The sequence below is a fragment of the Passer domesticus genome, chromosome 12, assembly GCF_036417665.1.
Source record: "Passer domesticus isolate bPasDom1 chromosome 12, bPasDom1.hap1, whole genome shotgun sequence".
NCBI lineage: Eukaryota > Metazoa > Chordata > Aves > Passeriformes > Passeridae > Passer > Passer domesticus.
The window spans coordinates 10,850,084-10,874,148 of NC_087485.1; the positions used below are offsets into that span (position 1 = coordinate 10,850,084).

At 38.6% G+C, this 24,065-nt stretch overlaps 1 protein-coding gene across 6 annotated transcripts in view; it reads left to right on the forward strand.

The window, feature by feature from the left end:
• Window positions 1–24,065, forward strand: part of TOX3 (TOX high mobility group box family member 3) — a 244,161-nt gene that overhangs the window by 141,520 nt on the left and 78,576 nt on the right. For all 6 annotated transcript variants that reach the window (XM_064386349.1, XM_064386347.1, XM_064386348.1 and 3 more), the window contains 4 exons: window positions 746–863; window positions 12,761–12,986; window positions 18,512–18,685; window positions 20,116–20,167. In XM_064386349.1, coding sequence (XP_064242419.1) covers window positions 20,153–20,167 — 15 coding nt within the window. In that variant the 5' untranslated portion in view covers window positions 746–863; window positions 12,761–12,986; window positions 18,512–18,685; window positions 20,116–20,152. The remainder of the gene's footprint in view (window positions 1–745; window positions 864–12,760; window positions 12,987–18,511; window positions 18,686–20,115; window positions 20,168–24,065) is intronic.

Below are 24,065 nucleotides of genomic sequence, written 5' to 3' on the forward strand. Positions count from 1 at the left end.
TTGTACTGTGAGGAAAACTCCTTTGCATTGGCAGTGAAAGGTCTAAGAATACTTTTCCAGCCCCTAAATGATCAACTGTGTGTGTGCAAATGATCACCAGTGTAGCTTGTAGGCTGAAAAGTTGTGACATAGGTGTAAAAATTACTTCCATGGAGCACTCAAAAGACAAAAAAATCCTTCTAGTGTTATTGGGGGTTACAGATTATTTTCTGAATGAAAATGAAAACACTTTCACTCACTAAGAGCACAGAATTTCATCATAATCATATACCTTGAATGAGCTGTTGAAAAGGAAGATATTTACTGGAATTCAGAAAGAATTTTCTTGAGTTCTTACAGTGATAATAGGCCCTCTTTCCCTGATGCATCACTCAGCAGGTGTCAGCACTGAAATCGTGGGCCTAAAATTTTCACATGGAGTTTTCTCCATTATATTATTATTTTTTAAGAACAACAAATAATGTTTTTTGTTGAATCCAAAGAAGAAATTTGTTTTGACTGTAGGATGTGATTCTGGAGAGGAACAACATGTATTACCAAGTGAATCATAGTTTTCAAACAAAAAGCAGCATACAAGAAAAGATCAAGGTTTATTATGCTTCACTTACTATCAAAGAAAAATGTAATGGCAGATGCAATGTTAGCAAATTCATGGTGCTCTGTTCACTTTTCCACAGCAGATGAATGACTGTAATTGATGGACTGGTCAGACAGACTAAAACAAAATAACATTTGTCTTTGACAGATCAAGGATTCACCTGCTTTCTTTTTAGAGAAAAACATGAAAGCTGGAATGAAGTTTTATTGGAAGTAATGCACTTTCATTGTCAGTAACAGGCAAATGAGTACTGGAGTGACAGAAGGTAAGCTCAATGTTCATATTTAATATTTTATTGCTAAAAGGCATGGATTTTTTCTGAGTAATTTATAATTCTAAGAGCAAGATTGAGCAGGACCCAGTGTTTAGCAACAAGTGAGGCGAGCAAATGGTTTTTCAAAACTTATTGTGTGGAACAAAGCCACTTAACTGCTCAGGATACCTCAGAGTGTGCACTATGGACTTAGCAAAATGGAACTAACTAGAAAGTCCTCCTTCTACCATCTTTTCTCCTTCTTGCTGGTTGGTATTTTTCTTTATGATTCCTGTTTTTTTGAGGGGTGTTCATCAATATGGTTAAAATATTCTGGCAAGCCAAAGGTTATCTTTGTGCCTTAGGGGAGAAGAGCCCATTGGCACTGGTAGACAAGACCTTTTGTCCACATGCCTCCCTCCCACCCCCATTGGACTGTCCCTTAAAACTATGTGAAACAAGCAGAAGATACAGTCAGTAGTTTTATAAATATAATTTCATCCAAAAATTTCCAGTTCTGAGAAAGACTTGCAGAAAAAAAACCCACTATTTAAGTCAATACCTATTATTCTTCCCCCCCCGTAAAAAATTAGGGTGCTTCAAAAAAAGAAAGGACTAGGTTTTGTCTGCTGCCATGCTATGTAAAGTGCATGGCCTTTGCAATAAAGAAATCCAGTATATAAAACAACTTTTCCAGTAAAAGCTGAATAAACAGTACTGTGTTTAATTTGCAAAGTATTAAATTTGTGATAATGCTATTTAAACACTGTGGTTCTCTACTGTACTTATCTGATATAATTCTTTCTTTGCTTGCGACCATGTCCTTCCAATATGCCTTGTCACATCTCTGATAAAATGGAGTTGAGAGTCATGACAAAACCAGGAACATCTGGGAAACGAGAGCAGAGAAGCTGAGTGTCAGATAGCAATCAATGGATCACTTAGGGCAATTATGCTTAGGAAATGAAGGTAGTGCAGATGATGTAATTTGCACATGATCAGGCTGGTGAAGGGAGTCAACACTGCTCCCCTTAGGCTGTTATGGAGATGCCTGTGCAGATGTCTGTCCTGGAAATGCCACACGTTCAGGAGAAGCTGTCAGCTCCCTGAGGAACTGCCCACTTCAGATGAGGCAGAACAGGGCAAATTCCCCCTGGCAGTGCCATCCATTAGGACAATCTGTGTAAGCCACACTCTAAAGAAATGAGCGAACTGGAACAGAATGAAGCATGAATTGTAAAGCACAGAGAAGTTCTCCTTCCAGTCAGTTTAAGCTTCCTGGCTCAGTCCAATCTTGACACCTCTCCAGTGACATGTGACTTACTCTGTTTTGCTAGGTCTGTCCTTTCCCATTTGTCCAAGTGGTTTTGACTTTTTTTGTCATTTCAACTTAGCCCATTTTCCTCCTCTACATTTTCTTGTGCAATTAGTTGACTGATTTTGCTGCCTCCCTTTTCACATCATGTCAACTAATCACTTGTCTATATTTCTCTTGCCTCAGCTGGGCACATTCCTCTCATGCAACAATACAGCTTTAAGCTTCCCCTCCTCTTAGTGCTGCCCCCATTATTATTTATTAATGCTTTGCACAACTCTTCACCAAGAACTTTGACTTATCTTAAAGACTTTCAATAATTAAGCCCCACAATAAGCCTGTAAAGGATGCAATTATATTATCTATTTACCAGATGGCTAACCAGGAACAGACAGAAGTTAGCTAAATTGCCCTGGGTTAAAAGTTGGGGAAAGACAGCACTGGGAATAGAATCCAGTGTTAGTTGAGTTTCTCTGCCAAAAGCTTGTAGTACTACAAAGTGTGTATACCAGCTGTTGGGGAATCACTGTGCTGGCCCAGAATTGTCCTGCTCTAGCTAAGAGCTTAAGATCTATTATTGAATAGGTTTTCGAACTCAGTCCTTGCCCTTTTCTTTCCTAAGGGGACAACAGAAATATCTGAACCTGTAAAGTTAAAATGAAACTCTGCTGATGTTTTCCCATCTCTTCTGTAGTAGTTCTGTAACTGAGTGAGGTCTATCCATAGCTGGATTTTTTTAAAATTATGTGTATTATCAACAAAACTCTCTAAAAAAGAGAATGTCATTGTTTGTCTGTCTATCAATCTATCTGTCTGTCACAGTGTGAGCCAGTCAGACAGCCTGCCCACAGCACCAAAAAGCCATGCTGGATTTGTTATCTGTGTGACCAACCATCTGGACTACATACTGAATTCTCTGTCACCATTAAACAGAGGAATCACACTTTGTAAATAGTGACTTTAGGGAGTTTTTTCCAGAGCTACTTATTTGGTGAGGCTGGCAAACTCTAACCAGTTCTTGTAAGTTTAGGTCTTGATGTCTATGTTCATCCTATTGCCATGTGTATGATCTCTGATATGTAGAATATTGAACAGAATAAACCTTATGGACTATTCCAGATGCAGGGTTTGCAGTGTATTTATGAAAGCATTGACATGGTGCTCTGACTATTTTAATGAAATATTTTAGGATCATTTTAAGCCTTTGGGATAATTTTAAGTGTTACAATGGAGACTCATAGTCCTTTCACAATCCTTTCACTGATCTTGAAATCCCATTTTAAACTAGACGTGTCTAATTTTCATGCTGGGAATTAATCTACAAAGAATAATTCTTATGATGGACAGAAGTACTGATTCTCTGCTGCAAGAGCTGTGGCCAGAGTGTGATCACTTCTAGAAGCTTGGTCCCATTCCCCGTGGAGGGAGAGCTGTTGTGCAAAATATTGTCGTTAAGTTGTAAACTGAATGACAATAAATGTGAAGAAATACCTTTTGGTCATTTTGCCTTGAACTACCTATGGGTTCCTGGAAGCTTTCCAGGATGAGTGGGGAGGGCAGCAACCTCCAGTTATTCTCAGTACACTTCCAGATCTTCAGGCACAGGTGTATTCCAGTGCCCAAGGTGATGCCTTCCAGTTGGACTGGTTACAGTATCCTGCTTAAACTCACTGGAGTTGCAGAAGATCTTTAAGGGCCATTTGAGATTTTGTCATGAGGAAGATTAAATGCTGAAATCTAGATGGCCTTTTTACTTTGGGGAGGAAAAAAGGCCCATCCATACGAAATTGTGCTCATTACTGAGGAAAATAAATTCTTGTCTGTCAAGCAAATGGCTAGGCTTTAGAAATGGTTAGACTTGCACATCAATTACTAGGGAAAAACAACACCTGTGTACACTAATTACTTATTTAATGGAAGGTTTTCAGATATAGGGTCAAATTCTCCACTTGCATCAGCTGTATGCTGCAGAAATGTCATTTTTGTCAATGGAAAAACCCACTGATTTACACTGGTAGGTATTAGATCAGGTGAATGGGACATTATGGTGCACAATAGGAGTGTCATTGTAATAAATAACATCTTTAACTTTTAAATGTATGCTTTATATATTCTTACATGATTGATGTCCCCTTACGTACTGTTTGAGTTAATTTGAGTGCAGTTTTGTTTAGTTTTTGTCTCATGTTTGTTGACTTTTTACTCTCCTTGCTATGTCAAAAACATTTTGATGCTATAAATAAGAGCATGGATTAAATACATTCTTTGTGACAAGCAATGTGCAGTGCATTCACTTCTTTCTTCTAGAAGATAGATTATCTTTTTCATTATTTTCAATCCGCACTCTTCCAGTATTCTGAAGATCAGTAGAAGTACATTTAAACTCAGTTATGGAAAAATGATGTTATATATATATATATATATATATATATATATATATATATATATATATATAATGCTTTTGACAGATGTGTGCTTGCACCTGAAAATATCCACACTCGTACAAACTGCGGTTTTAAGGAGTTGCAGAATCCATGGCATTGGTTTTATTTGCTACAGGAGCTGTGTATGATGCTGTGGTACAAGAGCTTGAGTTATGATGGGATTGTGTATGATTCATAGGTTAAATCAATTAGGTTTAAAGTATTCCCTCTGGCTAAAGAGGTGGGTGTACAAAGGATCAGACTGGGAGGTCATCATGCATCAGTTGTAGCTCCCTTTGCCCTGGCACTTGAGGAGTTGTGTCCTAATTGCCACACCCACCAAGCATTCTGAAACATGTCTGATGTCCTGGCAGGTATCTTTATGGTTATATTGGTATGGCCAGACCTCTTACAGGTGTAAGGGAGACAAGAGTACAGTGCCAGTTCGCTTAAATAAAAGCAAGAAACACACAGGAGGAAACATCAAGGGCAGCTGGCCATACAGTCTAGGTGCACAGAGAAGACATCATTGCATATTTTCAAGTTGTATGTTTTCCCCAAATATCACATTTAGCCAGTGATCTGCAGGCAGGAGTAAGACAGGAAGAGTCTTTCCCTGTGTAACTGTCCTAGGGCTCAAAAAGTCCAGTGACTGTGAAGTCTAGTCTCATCTCAGGCAATTCTATTTTATGTTTGTCTTCATTATTGAGCACGCTTCATATTCTCTTCCTTGCCTCACTGCAGCTTCATTGCTTCATTTCATGTATCAGGAAGCCGGACAAAGCTCAACTGGCAGCAGGATTTAGACTTTTATTAAGTCAGATAGAAATCATCTCACTCAGTAATCTGGAAAGATGGTGAGAAGTCGTGAGTTTGGCAGGATGGTCTTTTTTAATTACTGCAGATTTCTGATCTACATTTCCCTGCAGTTTAGCATATTGTTGTGAACTTGCAATGTGAGTGTCAAACTCCCCTCTAGTGGTTGGTACACAGAGAATAAACATTGATTTAGCTTGATGACAAGTATTTAACTCTGGACAGAAAAAGATGACAATTCATATGAGATTCTGATGGTTGTACATAGTGAAATTTATTTATTTGTCTTTCTTCCTCCTTTAATGATTTAGTTACTTCACATGTTGAAATACTGTAATTAAAACATGATTCATTGTCAAAGCAAACAAACAAACAAAAACAAACAAAAAGAACGATGGCATTATGCTCTGCAAAATGCGAATGTGCCACCTATTGGTGATGCCTCTGCACTTCTTGATTGCTCTCCAGCAGGTCAGTGGCAAGGTCACCATGAACAATGCCAGTTGTCCCAAACCACACAACAGTGCTACACACAGCTCTGTGCCTGCTTGTATTAATGCACTACTAGTGCTGCAATAATATAAAAGCAAGAATTGAGCAGTAAGTGTGAAATAAAGAACTGAGTGTTAAAAATGTGCAAAGAATAGAGTGACTCATTAAGTGTCATTATGATTAAAGAGTTCCATTTCTTGCTAACAGAGTTCTCAGCAGCAGATTGTGAAACCAGAAATACACTCTGCAAGGCAGAAGTTTTTTGCTATGTGTGAAGAGGAAAGATATGGTGAACTTGTATGTTTCTCAGCCATCTGAGCTGTAAATTTGCACCTCTACAATCCTCTCAGAGAATCTGTTAATAACTTTTTGGAAGCTATTCTGCTTGAATCCTATAAGACAGTAAGATTGGATCCTGCCTGCACAGGGTCCATGCATGGAAAGGAAGAAGCCTCGGGACATCTGACACTGCAAACTCTGTTGTGAAAGTTTTGTTTCCCAGTTTTCAAAAGCAGCCTTCATTCATCCTTTATACATATTCAGGATTGTATTTCTGTTGAATAAATATTCCCCACAGGTACCTCTGTTCTTCAGCAAGTGCCAGTGATTAAACCTGTCTATGCAGAAGTGGAAACTGTATTTTAAATCTGTGGTACTTCTAATTTGATTTTTCTTATACTTTATATAGCAGTTACCAAGTGTCCCACTCTCCAGGATAGTATTCAATCACTGCTTATGGTACAGTATCACCTCTACTTCATTTCATTTAGTAGAAAAACAAAAGTCAATATTAGTTTCCTCAGTCTAAACCCAGCAAAACTGCTATTTAGTAAAAAAAAATTAGAATGTATTTTTGCTCATAATCTTTTCTATGGCATAGTTTTGGTGATGGCTTGGTGCAGTTTTTGTGCTTTGTCTTTTTTTTTTTTTTTCTCTTTTTTTCCCTCTTTTTTCTGTTAGTGGCACAGCTTAGTGAAAGGACAGAGTCAGCCCTGACTGGCTGCAATAAGCTAAGCACTGGTGTGTGACATTAAATGTACACACTAGAATGTAAGACGTCATTGAAAACAAAACCAGTTCTGGAGAGATAAGGTAATAGTGAGAGCTAGCATACAGCAAGCACAATTAAAGTACACCACAGTGTAATATTTGACTAATCCTCTAAAAATATTGGTTTTCCTTAAACTTGAGATTTGTTAGAATCGCAAAACAACCCAGCAGCCTAGATAAAAGTCAGAATGAAGAATCAAAAAGCCACATTTGAAAATATGAGTTATGTTGTTATACCCATAAAGATTGTAAAGCAATAGCTGTGTCAGGTCCTCTTAAAAATAATACGCTTTCATCCTATGTCTTAATGCAAGAATGTCTTTTGGAGCAGATGTTCTGGGAGTGCTCCCTCCCTTCTGCAATGACAGAAGCATAGCAGTGCTCCTAGAGAGGTTTACCTTTCAGAGCTGACAAGTGTTAAAAGAAAATGGGGGGTGCGAACAGGTTTATAATCTACATCACAGATCTGTGGGAAAGGGTTTTAAAATACACTGTGTAAGGAAGAGGAGAAAAATCAGACACATTAAATAAAATCTTTATAAATAGTAACAGTGAAGTCATACAATGATCTTTAGCAAAATAAGCCCCACTAAAGCAGGCCATGAGCAGTGAGAGCTGCTATTTCTTATGGGATGCAGTGATAAAGAAATTACATACTTATTTGAGAGGAACATAAATAAAGATTAATAGGTTAATGAGTTATTTTCCTTTCATTACTATACTATTGTACTTTATTATAATTGCTTTGCACTCATTTAATTAAATTTGAACTAGGGCCAACACAAGATAATTTGTTTTCCCTGTACTAAACAATGAGTATGCAGATTGGAAGTACTGAAGCAGTAATCAGCCCTCTGTTTGCAACACTTTTCTACTCTGAGTAGACATTATAATTGATAATTTGATTGTTGCAGCACTCTGTGCAATATATTTTAAAGCAACATTAACATAATGGAAATTATGTTGTGTGCCTAATCCAAGCTTTTCACTGTGTAAGTACATGAATCCCATTCTGTAATGAATTAGGGCACTATCCACCAAACATGCATACAACCTTTACACGCCTCATTTTGGAACAGAGCTATCTCCTTCTAGTCTCCAGTCAATGTCTTCCCTATCAAGTTATATCACTGAAGTTGTACACAAAAAGAGATAAAATAGCTAAGCTAAGCATTTCAATGAAGGCCAATTTGTTCTGAAATAAATCTTTCATTAAAACTAAGTAGGTTTTTTATAGTCCCTGTATAATTTTTGCATTATTTCCAAGGAAGGTGTTTATCCTGTCCATTAGATTTTATCTTTCTGTTGTCTCTTTCCACCTTCTGAGAACCCCACTAGCAAAACAATGATATGACTGAGAAGCTGAGGTAGGACTTTTCAATGCCTGTAATATAAACAAAAGCTACCTCATTACATTTTTATATATATTCAACTTAGGAAACAAAGCATTTTTTTCATATTCTGCAAGAATGAGAGAAAAGACTGGGGTTCTGTTTGATCTTTTCTTTTTCCCAATCACATGGCCACCCTGCAGTTTTAATGCATTGCTTCCTGTTGCCCACAGTCCCTGCAGAGGAGTTGTGTCTGCATCTCCTGACCTGATGGAGTCCTGAGGGTGGTGGGACAGTCCTGAGCAGTTGTGTGCCACCTCAGCAGTCACCAAGGTTACCTTGCCTTTCAAGTTTAGGCCATGAAAAAGAAGTAGAAAAACAAAGTGAAGTGTGATGGCTTATAAAACTCTGCCAACTTTAACTTTATTTGTTTTCTGACAAAATAAGAGTGGTTTTGCTTGCGTAAATATTTGAGTCACCTCATTTAATATTTGCCTGAAGTGTCCCTGTACTAGAAAGGTGAGTTGTGGGTTTGTAGAATAAGTTCAACTTGTTTGAGAAAAGTGTTGTACAGGAGAGTATTTCACTTACTGTCTTTTAGAACTGAGCTTGCAAAGTCTCCTATGGTCTTCCTTATGCAAGGAATCCTACTGAAAATAATCACGATTACTATTTTAGAGAAGTCATGATGAGCTTAACTGTGCTGCTCACTGGAGAGCAGTGCTAATGAGTGTGGAGTGGCCCAGGTTGCCTGCACAGACTTCTTTTGTTCTCCACCTTGTGTCCAAAGAAAATTTTTGAAGAAGATAGGAAGCCTGACTGGCAGGTTTGACTTCCCTTTTTTTCTCTTCTAGTGTGTAATTCCATTTCCTTTTGCTGACAATTCTTTAACATCGTTATAAAGCCTAATATATTAGGAGAGATGCCACTATAATACTCCTGGAGCTGAGAGAAAATTAGAACTACAGGAGAAATGAATGGTGTTACAGATCTTTAAAAAGGTGTCAGAGAGTGCTCCTTGCATCACCACCCAGCTCTAAAACCACTGATCCTCTGAGAGGTTCTCTCTGTCTATTGCTATAGTCTGACACTACGTGCTTCCAGTGTTATTCTTTTGGGACTTCTGTGCTTTTCCAGCCATGTAACAGGACCTTGGGGAATCCAGCCCCAGATAGTTCCTCTCTTACATATGAATTTTTAAAACAGGTCCCCAAGTCCACCTCATTACTTCTGGACCCCAAACAGAACCTTTGGGTTCTGTTTGGGGTCCAGAAGTAATGAGGTGGATTTTGTGTGCATGAAAGGAGATGGAGCTGCTGGCCATGGTAAGGCACTGTGTGTTGGGAGGGAGCTGGGACTGCAGGATCCCTGCTGGAAATCAGGGTGTAGGGGAGCTCCTCTCAGCTTCATTCAGAGCCTGCAGGAGGCTTCTTTCCTGCACTTAGTAGCACAAAGACAGAAACCTTTTGTAACTTGTCTACCATGAGGCCTAACCAAAGTCCCCTGAGTCTTAATAAAGGTTGCAGTCATCCTCAGTGTGTTCAGTTTTGCAATAAAGGTTGGTGCATTTCAATAACTTTTGAGTTTTCCACAGACAGGCTTTGCCTGAGCAAAGAAACACAGGATCCATGACAGACAGGGCATCATTTAGTGTTCATATCAAGGAGTGGTGGGATTTTTCCACACCACCTTAGAATCTGTTACGGTGGATTATGCCTTCAGAAAAACTAATTTATAATGTCTCAAGTAGAAAGTGGATCATAAGTGCTCTGTCTTTTTATACAAAGCCACTGCTGTCAGCCCATAAGGCAAATCCAGGGAGGCTTCTGTTTTCCATTTACTGTACTTTTCAATTGATTGGTCAGTGGTGTGTATCCTTTTTCAGTTTCTTTATTCCCTCTCTTTCAGACTTGGGATATCATTGCCTGAAATCCTGAGGGTAACATTATAGATTTCTTTTTATTTCACACAGAGATCTTTAAACACACAACATGCCTGAATTGCCCGTCCATCTAGCTTTAAATCTGTCTGGGTGTGTAACTCAAATCACAGATTGAATGCTATAATATTGCCTCTTTGCACAATTTAAAAGCTTGGACTAAAAAGGGAACAACCCTTTTCATAGGTGTGCATAATAAATATAGCATGACTAGAGATGTAAGAATGGGAGAATATTTTGATATGAGGTGTTTTAACCAAGCTAGGTTTACAGTGAAATCGAAAAGTGCAAGAAGAAAGAAAAGCTCTGAAAAGCATAAGGGGATCATGGAAGGGTATGGATGGAAAATAAAATAGGAGATTTTCAAAGCTGAAGTTTTGTAGCTAGAGAATTCTACCTGCCATCCAGTGTGGATATTTATTTGGGATAAATAAAATAGCAGTTGAGACTGTTGAAATGCATATATCAATCATCTGTAAGATAAAGCGGGTGGGGAAGATTGAAAGATTACAGAACAAAGGGGAAAGTGTAAGTAAAAGGAAGAAAATAAAAGAAGTCTGTGTGAAGGCTAAGATAAATAAGAGATTTTCTGAATACACAAGAAATGAGGTCACTGGAGAATGCAGCTGGGTTTGAGACATTGCAAACGTAGTCTACCTTTGGTTGAAAGAAATATATTTTTCAGATGTTAAATTCTTTGAGTCAGTTTTCTCAATGAAGATAAGGATAATACAAAGAAGTGACACTGAAACAAAAAGGAATTATTTCTGAATAGTGACAAAAATTAGCACTTTAAAAATCAACCCAGAGTTCTGGGAGAAACTGAAGCACTAAGAAGGAAACATGAGCATGCTGACCATGTTATTGGAAATAGTGCCTGTCTGGAAACGCCTGAAGGCTTGAAGTAGAGTCCTGGATGGTGAGTTCTTGGCAGATTTTAAGTCATGACATGTGGTTTAGATAGTCTGTGGTTACAACAGAGTAGCTCTTACACAGCAGTTTCCATTATCCTTATGTACTGTGGGCTTTTTTCAAGTTTACAATAGAGAGAAAGGCACCAAAATGAGACCAAGGTGAGGTTGATGTGGAGGAGCCACATCCTCACTCCATTTGAGTCAGGGTATTTAAACACAATGAACTGTACTTAGGAGAATAGGAAAGACCACGAGCTTGCAATCAGGTGAAGAATATATCACATGCTTTCAAAGACAGCCCAGACCAGTGGAGAGCAGTAAGACTGAAGAGTTCTCAGCAGCCAAACAAAAAACAAAAAACAGCCAACCAAAAACAAAAAGTAAAAAAAAAATAAGACCAGCAAAAAGAATCAGTTCATCAAGGTGTGAAATGCAAATACAGAGGCTTCATCTTCGTGTAGCCTGATACTGGTGAGGCATGACAGTAACATCGTAATGCTCGAAAGACCAGTTTTAATTATCTTTTTAAAAAGTTATTCTATGATCAGGAAAGGTTCAAAACCACTGCTGGTATGGTACAAGGGCAGAGAGACCTTAGTTATTTGTTTAAGTTAGAGAAAGCAGGTCTATAGAACAGGGGAAATTAGGAGGTCATCTCATTGAGTCAGAGATAATTCTGAAGGGAATAGGCAGGATAAATGCTACCAGGTTAGTTGAACTCTTTTGAGATGCAAGAACAAAGGAGATGAACTAAGAGAAATCAATGGCCACTGTATTTATTTGGAATTCCTTACAGAAATCGGGAGCAATTGCATATATAAAATATTTCACTAATGGCAGCAAGAGGAAGAAACAATTGAAACAATAATTTAAAGGTTAGTGTATCTAAGGTTTTAAAAACATAGACATTTAACATTAGCATTAACAATGAGTCTTTTCTTTGCAAATAATTATACATTATCTTTTTGCAAGGCAGCTCTATTGCAATAAACAATAAAAGAAGACAGCAAACCTTCAAAATAGAAATTTTAATTTAGAGGTGGTTATAATTCTGGTTATTGGAATTTTTCCTACAGTGATTCCCCAAAAGCACAAGTAAACTGTGTGTGGCAAGAGGGAGTAAACACTGCTTTACTATATATACTTCTGTGTCTACCATTCATCCTGTTTGAAAACAAGTATAGCAGAAGGGATTGTGTCATCAGAGGAGTTACTTGATTTTTGGGTTTGGCTGGGTTTTCTGTTTGTTTTGTTCATTTTTTTAAAATTAATTTAAATTTACATCTGTGCAGAGGAGTACACAAATGCACACAACACACACACACACACATATATTTTTTGTATATTTATATATTTGTGTGTATATATATATGTGGTATTGTAACCCAGAAATTTGCATGTTGTAGTTCTGAACTTAAACTGTGAGAGCCCTTCAGGGATTGGTGCTTCCCAAGATCCTCCCTCTTTAACCAGGAGCTCCCCTCTTCTGTTCATGGAAAAGTGCTGACTGATATGGGGGGCAGAAGGGACAGAGGAATTTTTTTGCCAGAGACAAACTCCTGTTCAAATGTAAAAATGCAGATTTCTGTTGGTACATGGACTAACAGGTGCTGTATTTTGTTGTATTAGGAGTCCACCAAAGGCTGAGATGAAGCTGTAACATCCTGCCTGGAAAAGGGACCCTTTCCTCCAGAGTGCTGATGGATCATCAGACTCACTGCATCAAAGACAAAACTTTATCTGCAATAAGACCCAGCAACGACCGCCTCTATAGAAGCTGTCAGCAGAGGTCCCTATGGTCTGCTGAAACCTGGAGCTTCCCTTTTCTTTCCAGGATATGAAGATGGACATAAATGTAAGCTAAGAGTAAAGATGAAGCACACTGAAGTGTGGAGTGCGGTGTATGGTTGTGAAGGTGAATGAATATTGAATTGTTGTACATTGAAACAGTTAGGAGCATTAATTACTCTGGATTTTAAGTATTAGAAGGGGAACATGTACTATACATCTAGTTCTAGGATGTGTGCCTGAGAAATTAACATATATTTGCATAACCCTAAAAAACCCCTATAGATTCAGAACCATTCCTGAAACTCACCTAGTTTGTGTTTTGCTTTGCTAGGCACATAGAAAAGATAGGATTTTCCCTTCCCCTTCTCAGACAAAGTGGGTTCCAAAGTGGTTCAAATCCTGGTAATCCAGCCTGAAGAATGAAATATTCCTGAAAAGAGGGGGTGTGCTGTGTGAAGAACAGATCTCTGCCAGGGCTGCCGCTCTTCCAGGCACATCCAGGCTGGCTGTAAATGAGGTTGTTCAGGCAGTAATGTAGCCACAGCAGCTCAGAGCTGCACAGGGCACGCTGTTTACCCAGTTTTTCAGCCATGGAACAACATTCACATCAGTGAATGCAGTGGAGACATACCCAGAATAAGAATGTGATTTATTCTTTCAATGTGAGAAGCAGCTATATGTTCAACAAAGGCTTTCCTTAGACTAATGGCCAAAGTAGGCCCCAGTGCAGCTCCTCTATAGACTGAGAAGAAAGGATTGTTTGTTGAGGCCCAACTGTCCCCAAAATCCAGTCTGCTGAGTGGATTCCGTCATGTATGAGTTCTCTGCTGGCTTCATTGTCACGGGTGTTTCCGTGAGCCTGCCATGCACGGCATAACTGGGAATTTACTGCAGCAGTTGCTGATAGAGCAAATAATTCAAAGTCCTGTCACAGCTTGCAAAGAACAGATGACTACTACAGAACAGTTTAATATATATATAAGATATTGTTTACCAGTGGAATACAATCACAGAAAAATGTGATTTTTCTATAGACCCTCTCATTCTCAAGGAGTGGCAAAGCATTTAATAAGGAATGAGTTAGAGTTGTGGTTGTTCAGTCCAGAGCAATGCCTGCTCTAGCCTTTCAGTGCAAAATCGTAATGTGCTCAGCAGCAGCTCACAGAGCCATGGCCAGTAAGGGCTGTTGTGCTGAGACAGGGACAGAGATTGTGACTTCATGCTCCACAAATGCAGAATTTCTTCTGGTTGGGCTCAGCTCTCAGAACCTGTTTGTCCTGCAGGTTTGCTCAGAAGGGGCTTGTTATACAGGGCCTCAGAGCTCAGTGTTTAGACGCGTGAGTACTCTGGTTTCAATCTGTGCAGACAAATGCAGATTGATTGAGAAGATAGTACCCCAAAGGTATCTGATTCAACAAAACTCTTCAACACATCCCTGTCTTCAGCCATGTGGAGTATTTAGTTTTTAATGATACACACATTTGGACTAAAGCACAATCTGCTCATGAGACTACATGAGCAGAAGGAGAGGCTGTATTGATCAGCTCTTTTTCTGCTGGAAATTATTTATTCAGGTCACCCTTCTACTGTAAAAGTTTGGGAACAGGAGTGAGTCATGCCAAGAGCTTAAGGGGCTGGAGTGGCTCCATTGGATGCAGAATGATGGAAGAAGGGTGAGAGGGTGGGGAGGAGAAGGGCCACTGCCTCCTCATGCTCCAGGTCCTGGTCCTGGTCCTGCATGAGGTGACTTCTGCTGCTCTCATGTGTGTGAGACTGATCTCCCAGTGCCTCTCAGTGGCTGCCATGCCTCCTGTGGCCCTGCACTGGCAGCTGTCTGTGTCCCTGGGCTGTGCCCATCACCCTGGGAGAGTTGTCCCATCCCCACTGCCATCAATGCACTCTGGGCAGAAGGGGACCTTGCAGAGTTGAGGCTGTGATTGCTGTGAAGGGCGTTGCTGTACCTCAGCAGCTGGATGGATGTCATTGAAAGTGAGAGCAGGGGAAGAAAACCCACAAAACAAGTTTTGGAGAAATCTTTATCAAACAATACCTGTTGTGGGAACTGCTTTCAGTGAGATGCAAACGCATTTCCCTTTCATTTCTGCAACGGTTCTGAGCTGCTTCATTAATAACAGACTTGTTTGGGAGACTGACAAGATGGGAACCAGCACTGTAATTACACACTGCTCTTTTTGTGAGGACTGCCATGAAAACAACGCTGTGTTCTCATTTTCTCCAAAGACAAGCAGGGAAACAAATTTCTAACACCTTGCCCTCCGTTGCAGCTGGACACAGTTCCAGACTGACATGAATCAATTAAAAGTAATAATGTAACCCATAGAAACATTATTCAGCAAGCTTCATACAAAAGAAAGCATTTCTACTTGCCTAATTAAGGGATGAGAAAAAAAATATATTTTTGGCAGTAGTTGTGGAAGTACTTTGCTTTTTTTTTTTTTTTTTTCAAAAGTCAGACCATCATAGCACAAAAAATTAATAAAAGAAAAATGCTTCCTTTTCCTGGAGTTGGCTAATTAAAAACTTTCTCCCTCATCAATTCACTGAACACCGAAGGAGACATTTTGTGGCTTTTTAGCACCTGGAATGCCATATTTATTTTTCAATTGAAAAACTGTATTATAGTGAACTGTCATACACACAGCTTACCTGGATTCTTTAAATAAAGCAGTGATAATCTTTATCATTGCTCTCTTGACTTTGTTTCAACATTCTTTTTAATGCAAATTTCCTAATCTAACTTGTAAAACATTTAATATTTAGAATATACTCCTTTAAGATCCATCAAAAGAGGCAAAGCTGCACAACAATGCCTGGTGCTGGAGCATTGTGAGCCTGCTACAAAGGAATGAGGTGATTCTTTCTTTCAGGTCAGAAGGTCAGGCTTCACTGCATTAATTTTGCTGAGTCTCTTTGTTATTTATAACAAACAAGGTCATTTATTTTCATTTCCTTGTTTCTAATTGCATGCATCTCCTTTGGAGTATGAACTCAGTAAACAGGTGGCTGAAATGCTGGGGAAAATACTTGAAGCTGTTCCAGAAAAAGGGCATGTCCCACACTGGTAAAGCAATTTGATGAGTTAGAGATTTAGTCATAGCAGGATGTGCACCTGCTTGAAAGCAAACACACTTCTCTTTGGCACACACAGATACATGCAAATTAAAAGAGATTATTTCACTCTGAATGGTGGGTTGATATTTGATCAAATTTAACACTGTATATTTTAAATAAAGCCTTGGTGTATATTAGTGAAATACAATCTCTTTTCAGCTGCTTTTGATTTTTTTTTTTCAACTTCTCTTTGAGTATTACAAATGAATGATATTTCTTCACTGGCTGAGCCTACAAAAAGAATATGTCTCTGGAGGAGAACTTTATCAGTGGATCTTTATGATGAGAACTGCCTACATGCACTGAAAAAAAAATGATATAATGAAAAGCTAGGATGTTTGACTGACAAGGAATAAACCAGATCTTAAATTTTTTATTCTGAAATGAATTCCCACAAATTAAAGGGCATTCATTGGAGTGATAGCAGTATGTCTTTTTAATCCTGTAAACCCCACGTTTCCAGGCAGCCCAAATGGAACTCCTAAATATATTCATGGGCAGCTTTTGCATAGGTAGTTATTGAATTTGCATTTCAAAATACTGGCACTGTAGGGCTAAATCTGTGGCTGCTTTGTCCTGGAAGATGAGATACACTGTGGACTACCTTGATTTTAGGGCTATTTGAGAATGTAGCAGGAAGCAGCAATTGTCTGGCATGACTGAGCTTCTGTTGTTGGTGGTTGAGAGCAGGTCCAGGACTGAATCCATAAGAGAAAGAGAGGGAGATTTCTCAGCAAGGTCTTCCAGTTTCCCAGAGAATGGGAGGCACCATGCCCCGTGTCCACAGGCTCTGCACTGAGCTCTGGAGCTTCAGAAATGTCTCTGAGCAGGGGAAAGCGTGGGAGGAAAGCTGGAGAGAAGGATGTGCCATCCCAAGAGACATCTTTTTGTCTCTTTTCTAAGACTGGGCATAGAGGGGCTGTTTGGAGGCGGCTCTGCAAAGGGGCATGTATCTTCCTGCTTAAATTGTCCTTTTCTGCAGATTATGTGCAAAGAGTGGGGCAGGGAAGGCAATTTGGATGTAAGGACTATGCTACAGCTTTCATTGTTTAGGATGCATACTGTAGCCTTTCTATGAGAAGATTACTGCCCTAGGATTTCTTTCCATGCATATAAAAACATACTTTGTAATTTCAGGGAGACAATATCATTAAATGGTATGTTGGAAGAAAGAAAATATTTTTTATCTCTAAAATCGATAAAAATCCAAATCCTTTCTTTAGCAAAATATTTGTTTCTTGAATGTAATTATAAATGTCATTGTACATTCTTCCTGACTTCAATGCTTATCTTGAGGAGTTCAGTGAAAATAAATTGTTTTCATGAAAGCAGAGAAGCCATTTGATAAACACACTGTCTCAGAAAATTGTTCCTGAAGCAGAGGTCGTTCTCTCACTTTAAAAGAAAGAGAATATGTTTTAGAAAACAAGCCAGGCAGCAGAAAAAAGCATTTTTTGTTTCAGACAATTCATTTTTAAAAGCAATGTGTAAATCACATGGAAAATTCTGCATTGATTATTTTGACTGCTGTAGAACCCTGGAATAAATGAAGTTGAAATAGACTTATATCAAAGAACATTGCATTTAGTAGCAAGTCAGAGTGTTATTTTACTACTGGTTTGTTTTGGTTTTTTTTTTAGATTTGGTTTTGTGATCAGATGTTTTATTAAACCTTAGCCATTCATGGTAATGTGGACTGATTCTTTAAGACCAGCTTGGCACATATTGTTCATGAGCATCAGGAAATAGTCTTGAGAACTGGAAACTGTCTTTTCAACATTGAAAACCTGGCCCACTGAGGCATATAGAATACAAAAAAACCCCACCATTAACAACAACAAAAAAAACCCCAAAACCAAACAAAAAACCAAACCAAAAAACCCCTCAACTCTATAACTGAACATAAATCCTGAATGAAAGTATAGCAGTTCATTTAGAGATGTTATTGCAGTCCCTAATCACACCTTCAGAAATCTGTTCCTCAATTTTCAATCTGATGAATTTATATATGTGTCTATTACTAGGTCCCAAACTCTATTGTACAAGTACTTATAAAGTAGTGCTTCATTTTTTTAATCCTCAGCTAGAATTATGCTGCTATTAATATCAGAGTTATTAATATGCTCTCAGAAGACTACATCATTAATTAGAAGACCTAAAGGATAACTAATGGGTCCTTTGGAAGACTACTCCCAGTTATTGTATGGATCTGATCTATCCAAATAAAGCAGTATGTCTACAGCACTATTAATTTTGTAAATTTTTTTTTTATATCTTCACATTCCCTAGCATTGGCCACTAATTATTTAATCTTATAACCTGTGCTGGTAGATGGTGTGACATGGTAAGTCACTGTAACATTTGAAAGGGACATACAGCAGCATTTCTAAATGACTCATTTTGTTTTTAAGGCATGACTGTGAAAATACATATTGCTTTTACCTTGTCCCTTGGCAGTGTCTCATCAAGTCCTTTACTGCCTTGCAAGAGATGACCAAAAGCCCATCCCTCCCACAGCCAGCAACAGAGGATGTGCATTGTGGTCACTGAGGGTGGACAGAGCCACCTCCCCAGCCCTGGGGACAGCCACTGCTGCTCACCTCGCCCCTGGGTACCAGGCAGCTCTCAAGGGTGAGTATGCCCTTGAGCTGGGGATTGTTGAATTACTCACAAAATCTCAGAAAGACCTTTCATTGATCACTCCAGAAACGTCCCCACATCCTTCTTTAGGTGGTTTTTTTTGAAATGTGTGCACCTGAAATATATCAGAGGTTGTATGTGTGTATTTCAAACCATTGCCTAAAAGAATATTGGGTGAAATTAAAACTGAGAAACATGCTTGAGTGAATTTGTTGCAGATACAAAGATTAAATGTAACCTTTCCCACCTGGAAACATTCTTTAGAATATCTCTCTAAGACTTTTTATTAAAATAATTCTTTCAGTAATTAGATTTGGTTCTACTGCAAAATGAAAGTTTCTGCCTATCACATTCCTCTAGACTATCGGAGAAATTTAGAGAAGAATTTGGATTTCTCATGGTGAGCATATTTTTCTTTCTGTAGACATTGTCCTTGTAGATGTCAGTGGTTTTTTTTCCCCCTCCAGAAGTTTAAATTCAACAAATGTATGAATGTGGAGAGAGCTGGAGGAGAAAATCAGAAACATACCACACAGCTTTATATCAACAGATGATACAAATTATATATACGTACATGTAATTATATATATGTGTGTGTGTGTATATATATATATATATATATAAAACCATATACAGCACCATCTCTAACCAAGTTTTCCTGTCTTGCTTTAAAATAGCATCCCTGGAAGAAAGGAATACACTGCACTATTTTCTTAGTTTCAGTTAAAACTTTCATTCTTTAATGCTAGTCTGGTGATAATCTAGAAGTGACACTGTTCCAGTCATTGTTCCTCTAAATAAGTGAATTTTCATATTACTGGACAGTTCCTTTACTGTTTTCAGTGCTGCCATCAGTTTGTTTTTCAACGTGGTCTTTATCCCACAATAACTGTGTACTAGTGTGTGAGGATACTGTAACACTGCAGTCAATAGCAACAGGATATTCCCTCTGCCAAAAAGTAATCCTATATTGTCCATTACACACAGGTTATTTTGGAAGGTTATGGAATACTTTCTTTAAAGCAGCAGAAACCTTTTTGCTGTAACATAGTTAAACAGTATTAATGGTTGCCTCTGCTCTCTAAACAACTCAAATATCTGGTTTTCTGGTAAAATATTGTTTGAAATATTGTATGTGATTTGAGGTGGTAAAATACTTCAGATAAAGTAAGAGACTTCAGCAACCACTGAAGCATCAAAGAGGCATATGTAAATCTTTGAAAAGTTTAATAATTTTATTTTATTCCCAGCTTCACAAAGTAATGTATTTCCTGATTTGGGCCTGAAAGAATTTTCACAAACCAAAAACTTGCAGTTGTGATTTTTTTTTCCCCTTGCAACAATCCATACTTGTATTTTGAAATAATGATTTGTATTTTAAAGGAATGACTATAATTTTTAAATAATCTTTTGATCTGCAGTTCTCTAGGTGTGGCAGCTGAGACAATGAGAAGGTAAATGATCTTCTGGCAGGTAAGCACCAAACTCCATCTCCCCCAGTTTTTTGGCTTCTCCAATCTGTTGGCTGAAATTCCCTCCTTTACTGCAGGAAACGTAGTCAGTGACTAATAGGTGTTTATTGATCTCTGCTTGAGATACTTGCTAAGAGATGTAGATATCAATGAATATTTGATCTGACTGAATGTTAAGAACAAAAGTATTTTCTTTATTGCCTCACTTATACAGTATATTCATGCATGTGTGATCACTTCTAAATGTCATCTGACTCTACCACCTGATGAAAAGGGGACTTCAGTGAGATAAATTCTAATGAATTAATATGCTCTTAATTGTACTTTTTCTTAGCCAGAAGTTAGTATTGTAGTTATTGCTTTGAAGGGTTAATAAAAATATTATTGATTCTCAGCAGCTGTACTTGATAAGTAGAATATAGGTCTAATTCAAAATTCATTGCAGTCAATTAAAGGGACTGTCTATTGATTTCAGGAGGCTTTAGACTCTTTTCTAAACCAGACCTGCTTGGTGCTCTTTCTTTTCTCCTTCTGTATTCCACCCTTTTTGTTTTGTGCCCTTCCATCCTCCACATGTGCTCGGGGGGAAGGGGCTCAGTCCTCACAGGTGACAGCAGAGATGTCCTGTTCCTCCCTTTCCTCTTGTTCCTCCCAGTTCTTACAGAAGCCAAAAGATAATGTAGGAGACTGAAGGCATAGTGGGTCCTATGATGCTGAATATTTACCTTTCTCCCTTTTCTTTCTCCCTCTTTCTTCTACCTCCCTCTTCTTAAAGCTGAAACAAAAATTTCCAGGAAGTACCTTGTTGTGTCTGGACAGGTTAAAGTTTGCCAAGTTAAAAGTTTGCAAAGTGCCTTACTTCATCTGGATGTTTTAAAATTTGCCAAATTTAAAATTTATTCTACTTAAGAGTTCTAAAGTTTGTGGGTAAAAGTTGTTATTGAACCTCCTGAGAATCTGGGTGTTTCTCCCACACACTGCTGTCTTTGCCAGTGGGAGGGAACTGTGTGGTTCAGACAGGGGGATGCTGAGATGTGGTTCTTGTGGAGGACCTGGCTGCCTACCTGAGAATTTGGGTGTTAAGAGTTTGGTTTGTTCACTCTTACCTCTGAGGTCCCTTGCTGACCCTGTGGTTTGCTGGAGTAAATCTTCCAGTGCCTTTGTTACTGAGCCTCAGATATTATTTCCAGGGTTTGCAAAGGCTCTAAGGATACAAAGTTTGGGCTGGCATGGAAAAAAAAAAAAAAAAAAAAAAAAGGGTTGCAAGGCTTGTGTGGGAATCAGGCAGGCTTGGAACATTCATATTTACCTGTGCAAGTTGAAAGGCTCCTGGGCAGCAGTGAGAATTTGTGCAGGCACACTTTCAAGTCTGTATATGACTGATTCACTCAATACAATTTCTGTTCTTACATCAGAAAAGCAGTTTGAGTGTTCTTAATGGCTTTTAAAATTGAATTGTGATGATGAGTCAGAAGAAAGTATAGCTGAAGATGGAACAGAGTCACCATTTGTGTGTTGCTTCCTGAATCATAATTGTTGGCATCAGTAGGCATACATTCAAACCTTTATGAAACAAGGCTTTTTGAAAAGTTTCTTTGAAATTGAGGCTACCCAGGACCAGGGAAATTACTGGAGTACTGCACTTACTGTAGATAGTTTAGATACTTGCTTTTATTAAACTAGCAGGGAAAAAAAGAATACTTACTCAAAATTGCAAATACTTCATACTCCATCTACTCTGAAAGAAAAAAAACCAACAGATAAACGTAGACTTTTAAAGCCACAGTTTTACCGAAGGACCTTTAAGAGAATGGCTTAAGAGAATTTGTTGGACTTCTTTTAAGCATCATGTACAAAAGGTTATAAATACTTTGGCTCATTTTTCATCTTTGAGGTACTCCTGAGATAAATGCATTTATATGCATTGTAATAAAAAACATGTAATGATGTCATGTATATGCATTAAAAGTATAGCAGAGATTACTCAAGTTTACTTATTTAATATACTACATGGAAGATGTGCTGAGAAAGAAAAAACACACGCCTAATTCTTTAGTTCGTACAATTCTCTCTGGTCTAGTATCACATAACATAATATTTTATTTAAAAATAAAAATAAATTAGCATATATATGCCAGTTTCCCTTCTGCTTTTCTTTAGATCATTTTAGATCACTAACTCATTTCACTGCAGTCATACCAGTTCTGCAAAAGAATGACTTTGGGCATTAGGTAGAGGTGACAAAAGTAGATTGTAACCAGGAATTGTAATTCTTTTATTGTTGAAAATATTGAAGTTCTGCTTTATTTTCATGATAGTATAAACAGAGAGTATTTAAAAACCTTTCACCAAATAATACTTTGGCGGTGTTTTGCCTAGCTTGAATGTAATTTTTTTTTTTAATGCTGACTCAGTCTGTTCTAATTTCACATCAACTTTCTGAGCCAGTGATGTCAAAACACAGTGTTTTGAAGTATTCCTGTTGTGGGTAGTACTTTCAGAAAGAACTGTGTTGGAAACAGCAGAATACTTAAAACCATTGCTACTTACATCACCAGTATTTGCTCATGTCCTGACCCCAAGTCTCCTAGGCAGAGGCAGTGCTGCTGGTCCCCTGCAGCTCCTGCTGTGCCTCCCACCTGCAGCCTCCCACTGCTGGCCCTGCAGCAGAGGCTGCTGCTGGAGCAGGGGACAGGAGAGGAGGGCTGGGCTGTGCTGCCTGGCAGTGCCCAGGGCCATGGATCACACAGCTCTGCAGCCTTGCAGCACCTGCTTGCAGTGCAGCAACAGCACCAAAGCCAGACTTGGACTCATTTGCTGTTTGTTCCTCACTCATGTAGTCCTCCACTGAGTTCAGTGGAAATATGCTTTCAGATTTCATTAGAAGTGCAGAGACCCAGAGCCAGGCAGTGGGAAATAGCTGTGTTCATATAGCAGAGCAGTCCAGAACTTGAGGGCAACGATCTGTTCCTACACCTAAGAATGAGTTGAATGTAACGTGCACTTGGGTAGAATTCTACTTTTAATTTCAGCCTCAGCTGAAAGATGTTTACTGTGCCTGTACACTACACCTTTTCCATCGCTGTGTTGGAGAAATGCTCTAATGCGATGTTGCATTCTGAAACAGTTTCATTGTCTTTTTCTGAACAATTTGTTTCTCTCAGGAGCATAAGTAATTTTTTGCCACAGATACGGGGTGTGCCTGTGTGCATATTCTGTGCTCTATGTGCCTTAACCATTTCTCTCCTAGTAACAGGGTACATTTTGCAGTCTTTTGCCTTCGGTTAATACAGTTGCCATAATGAATATGAAATTGGATTACGTATTTGACAGTGTATGCCTGTTATCTTTGCTATTGAGGCATTTACCCATTCATACACAGTTTTCTAGAAAGTTAAATTCTGAATGCTCTATGGAAATACAAATATGTATCTATGCTATGTTTAATTCTGCTCTTAGTGCAAAATACCATGCTAGAGATATTTGCTTCAAAGTGTGGTACTTCAGAATCAATATCCTGAATAAGGGTGATCTGGCATGTCCTATACAACCAGAAACTACTTGTCCCACCACAAATATTGAACATAAGATTTCTAGGAATAGAGCTGGGAAGATGTTCCTTTCTACATGATGTAGCTATTGACTGTTTACAGTTTGCTCCTGATGTTTTTAGACAGTGAAGAATTATGCCTGGAGATGAAGTATTGGGCACTAAACTCTGAGGAAGGCATCAGAAGTGTGACTGAGCATGGGCCCAAGGATGTGTGTCCTTCAGAGCAGGTCTTGCTGCTGTTGTACAGTTAAGCCTTGTATTCTTGTGTTACCATTGCTATTTTGCAGCTGAAAGGAGGAATCACCATCTGAGGCGTACTTTCAGCTGCATGAGAACTGCCCAGGAA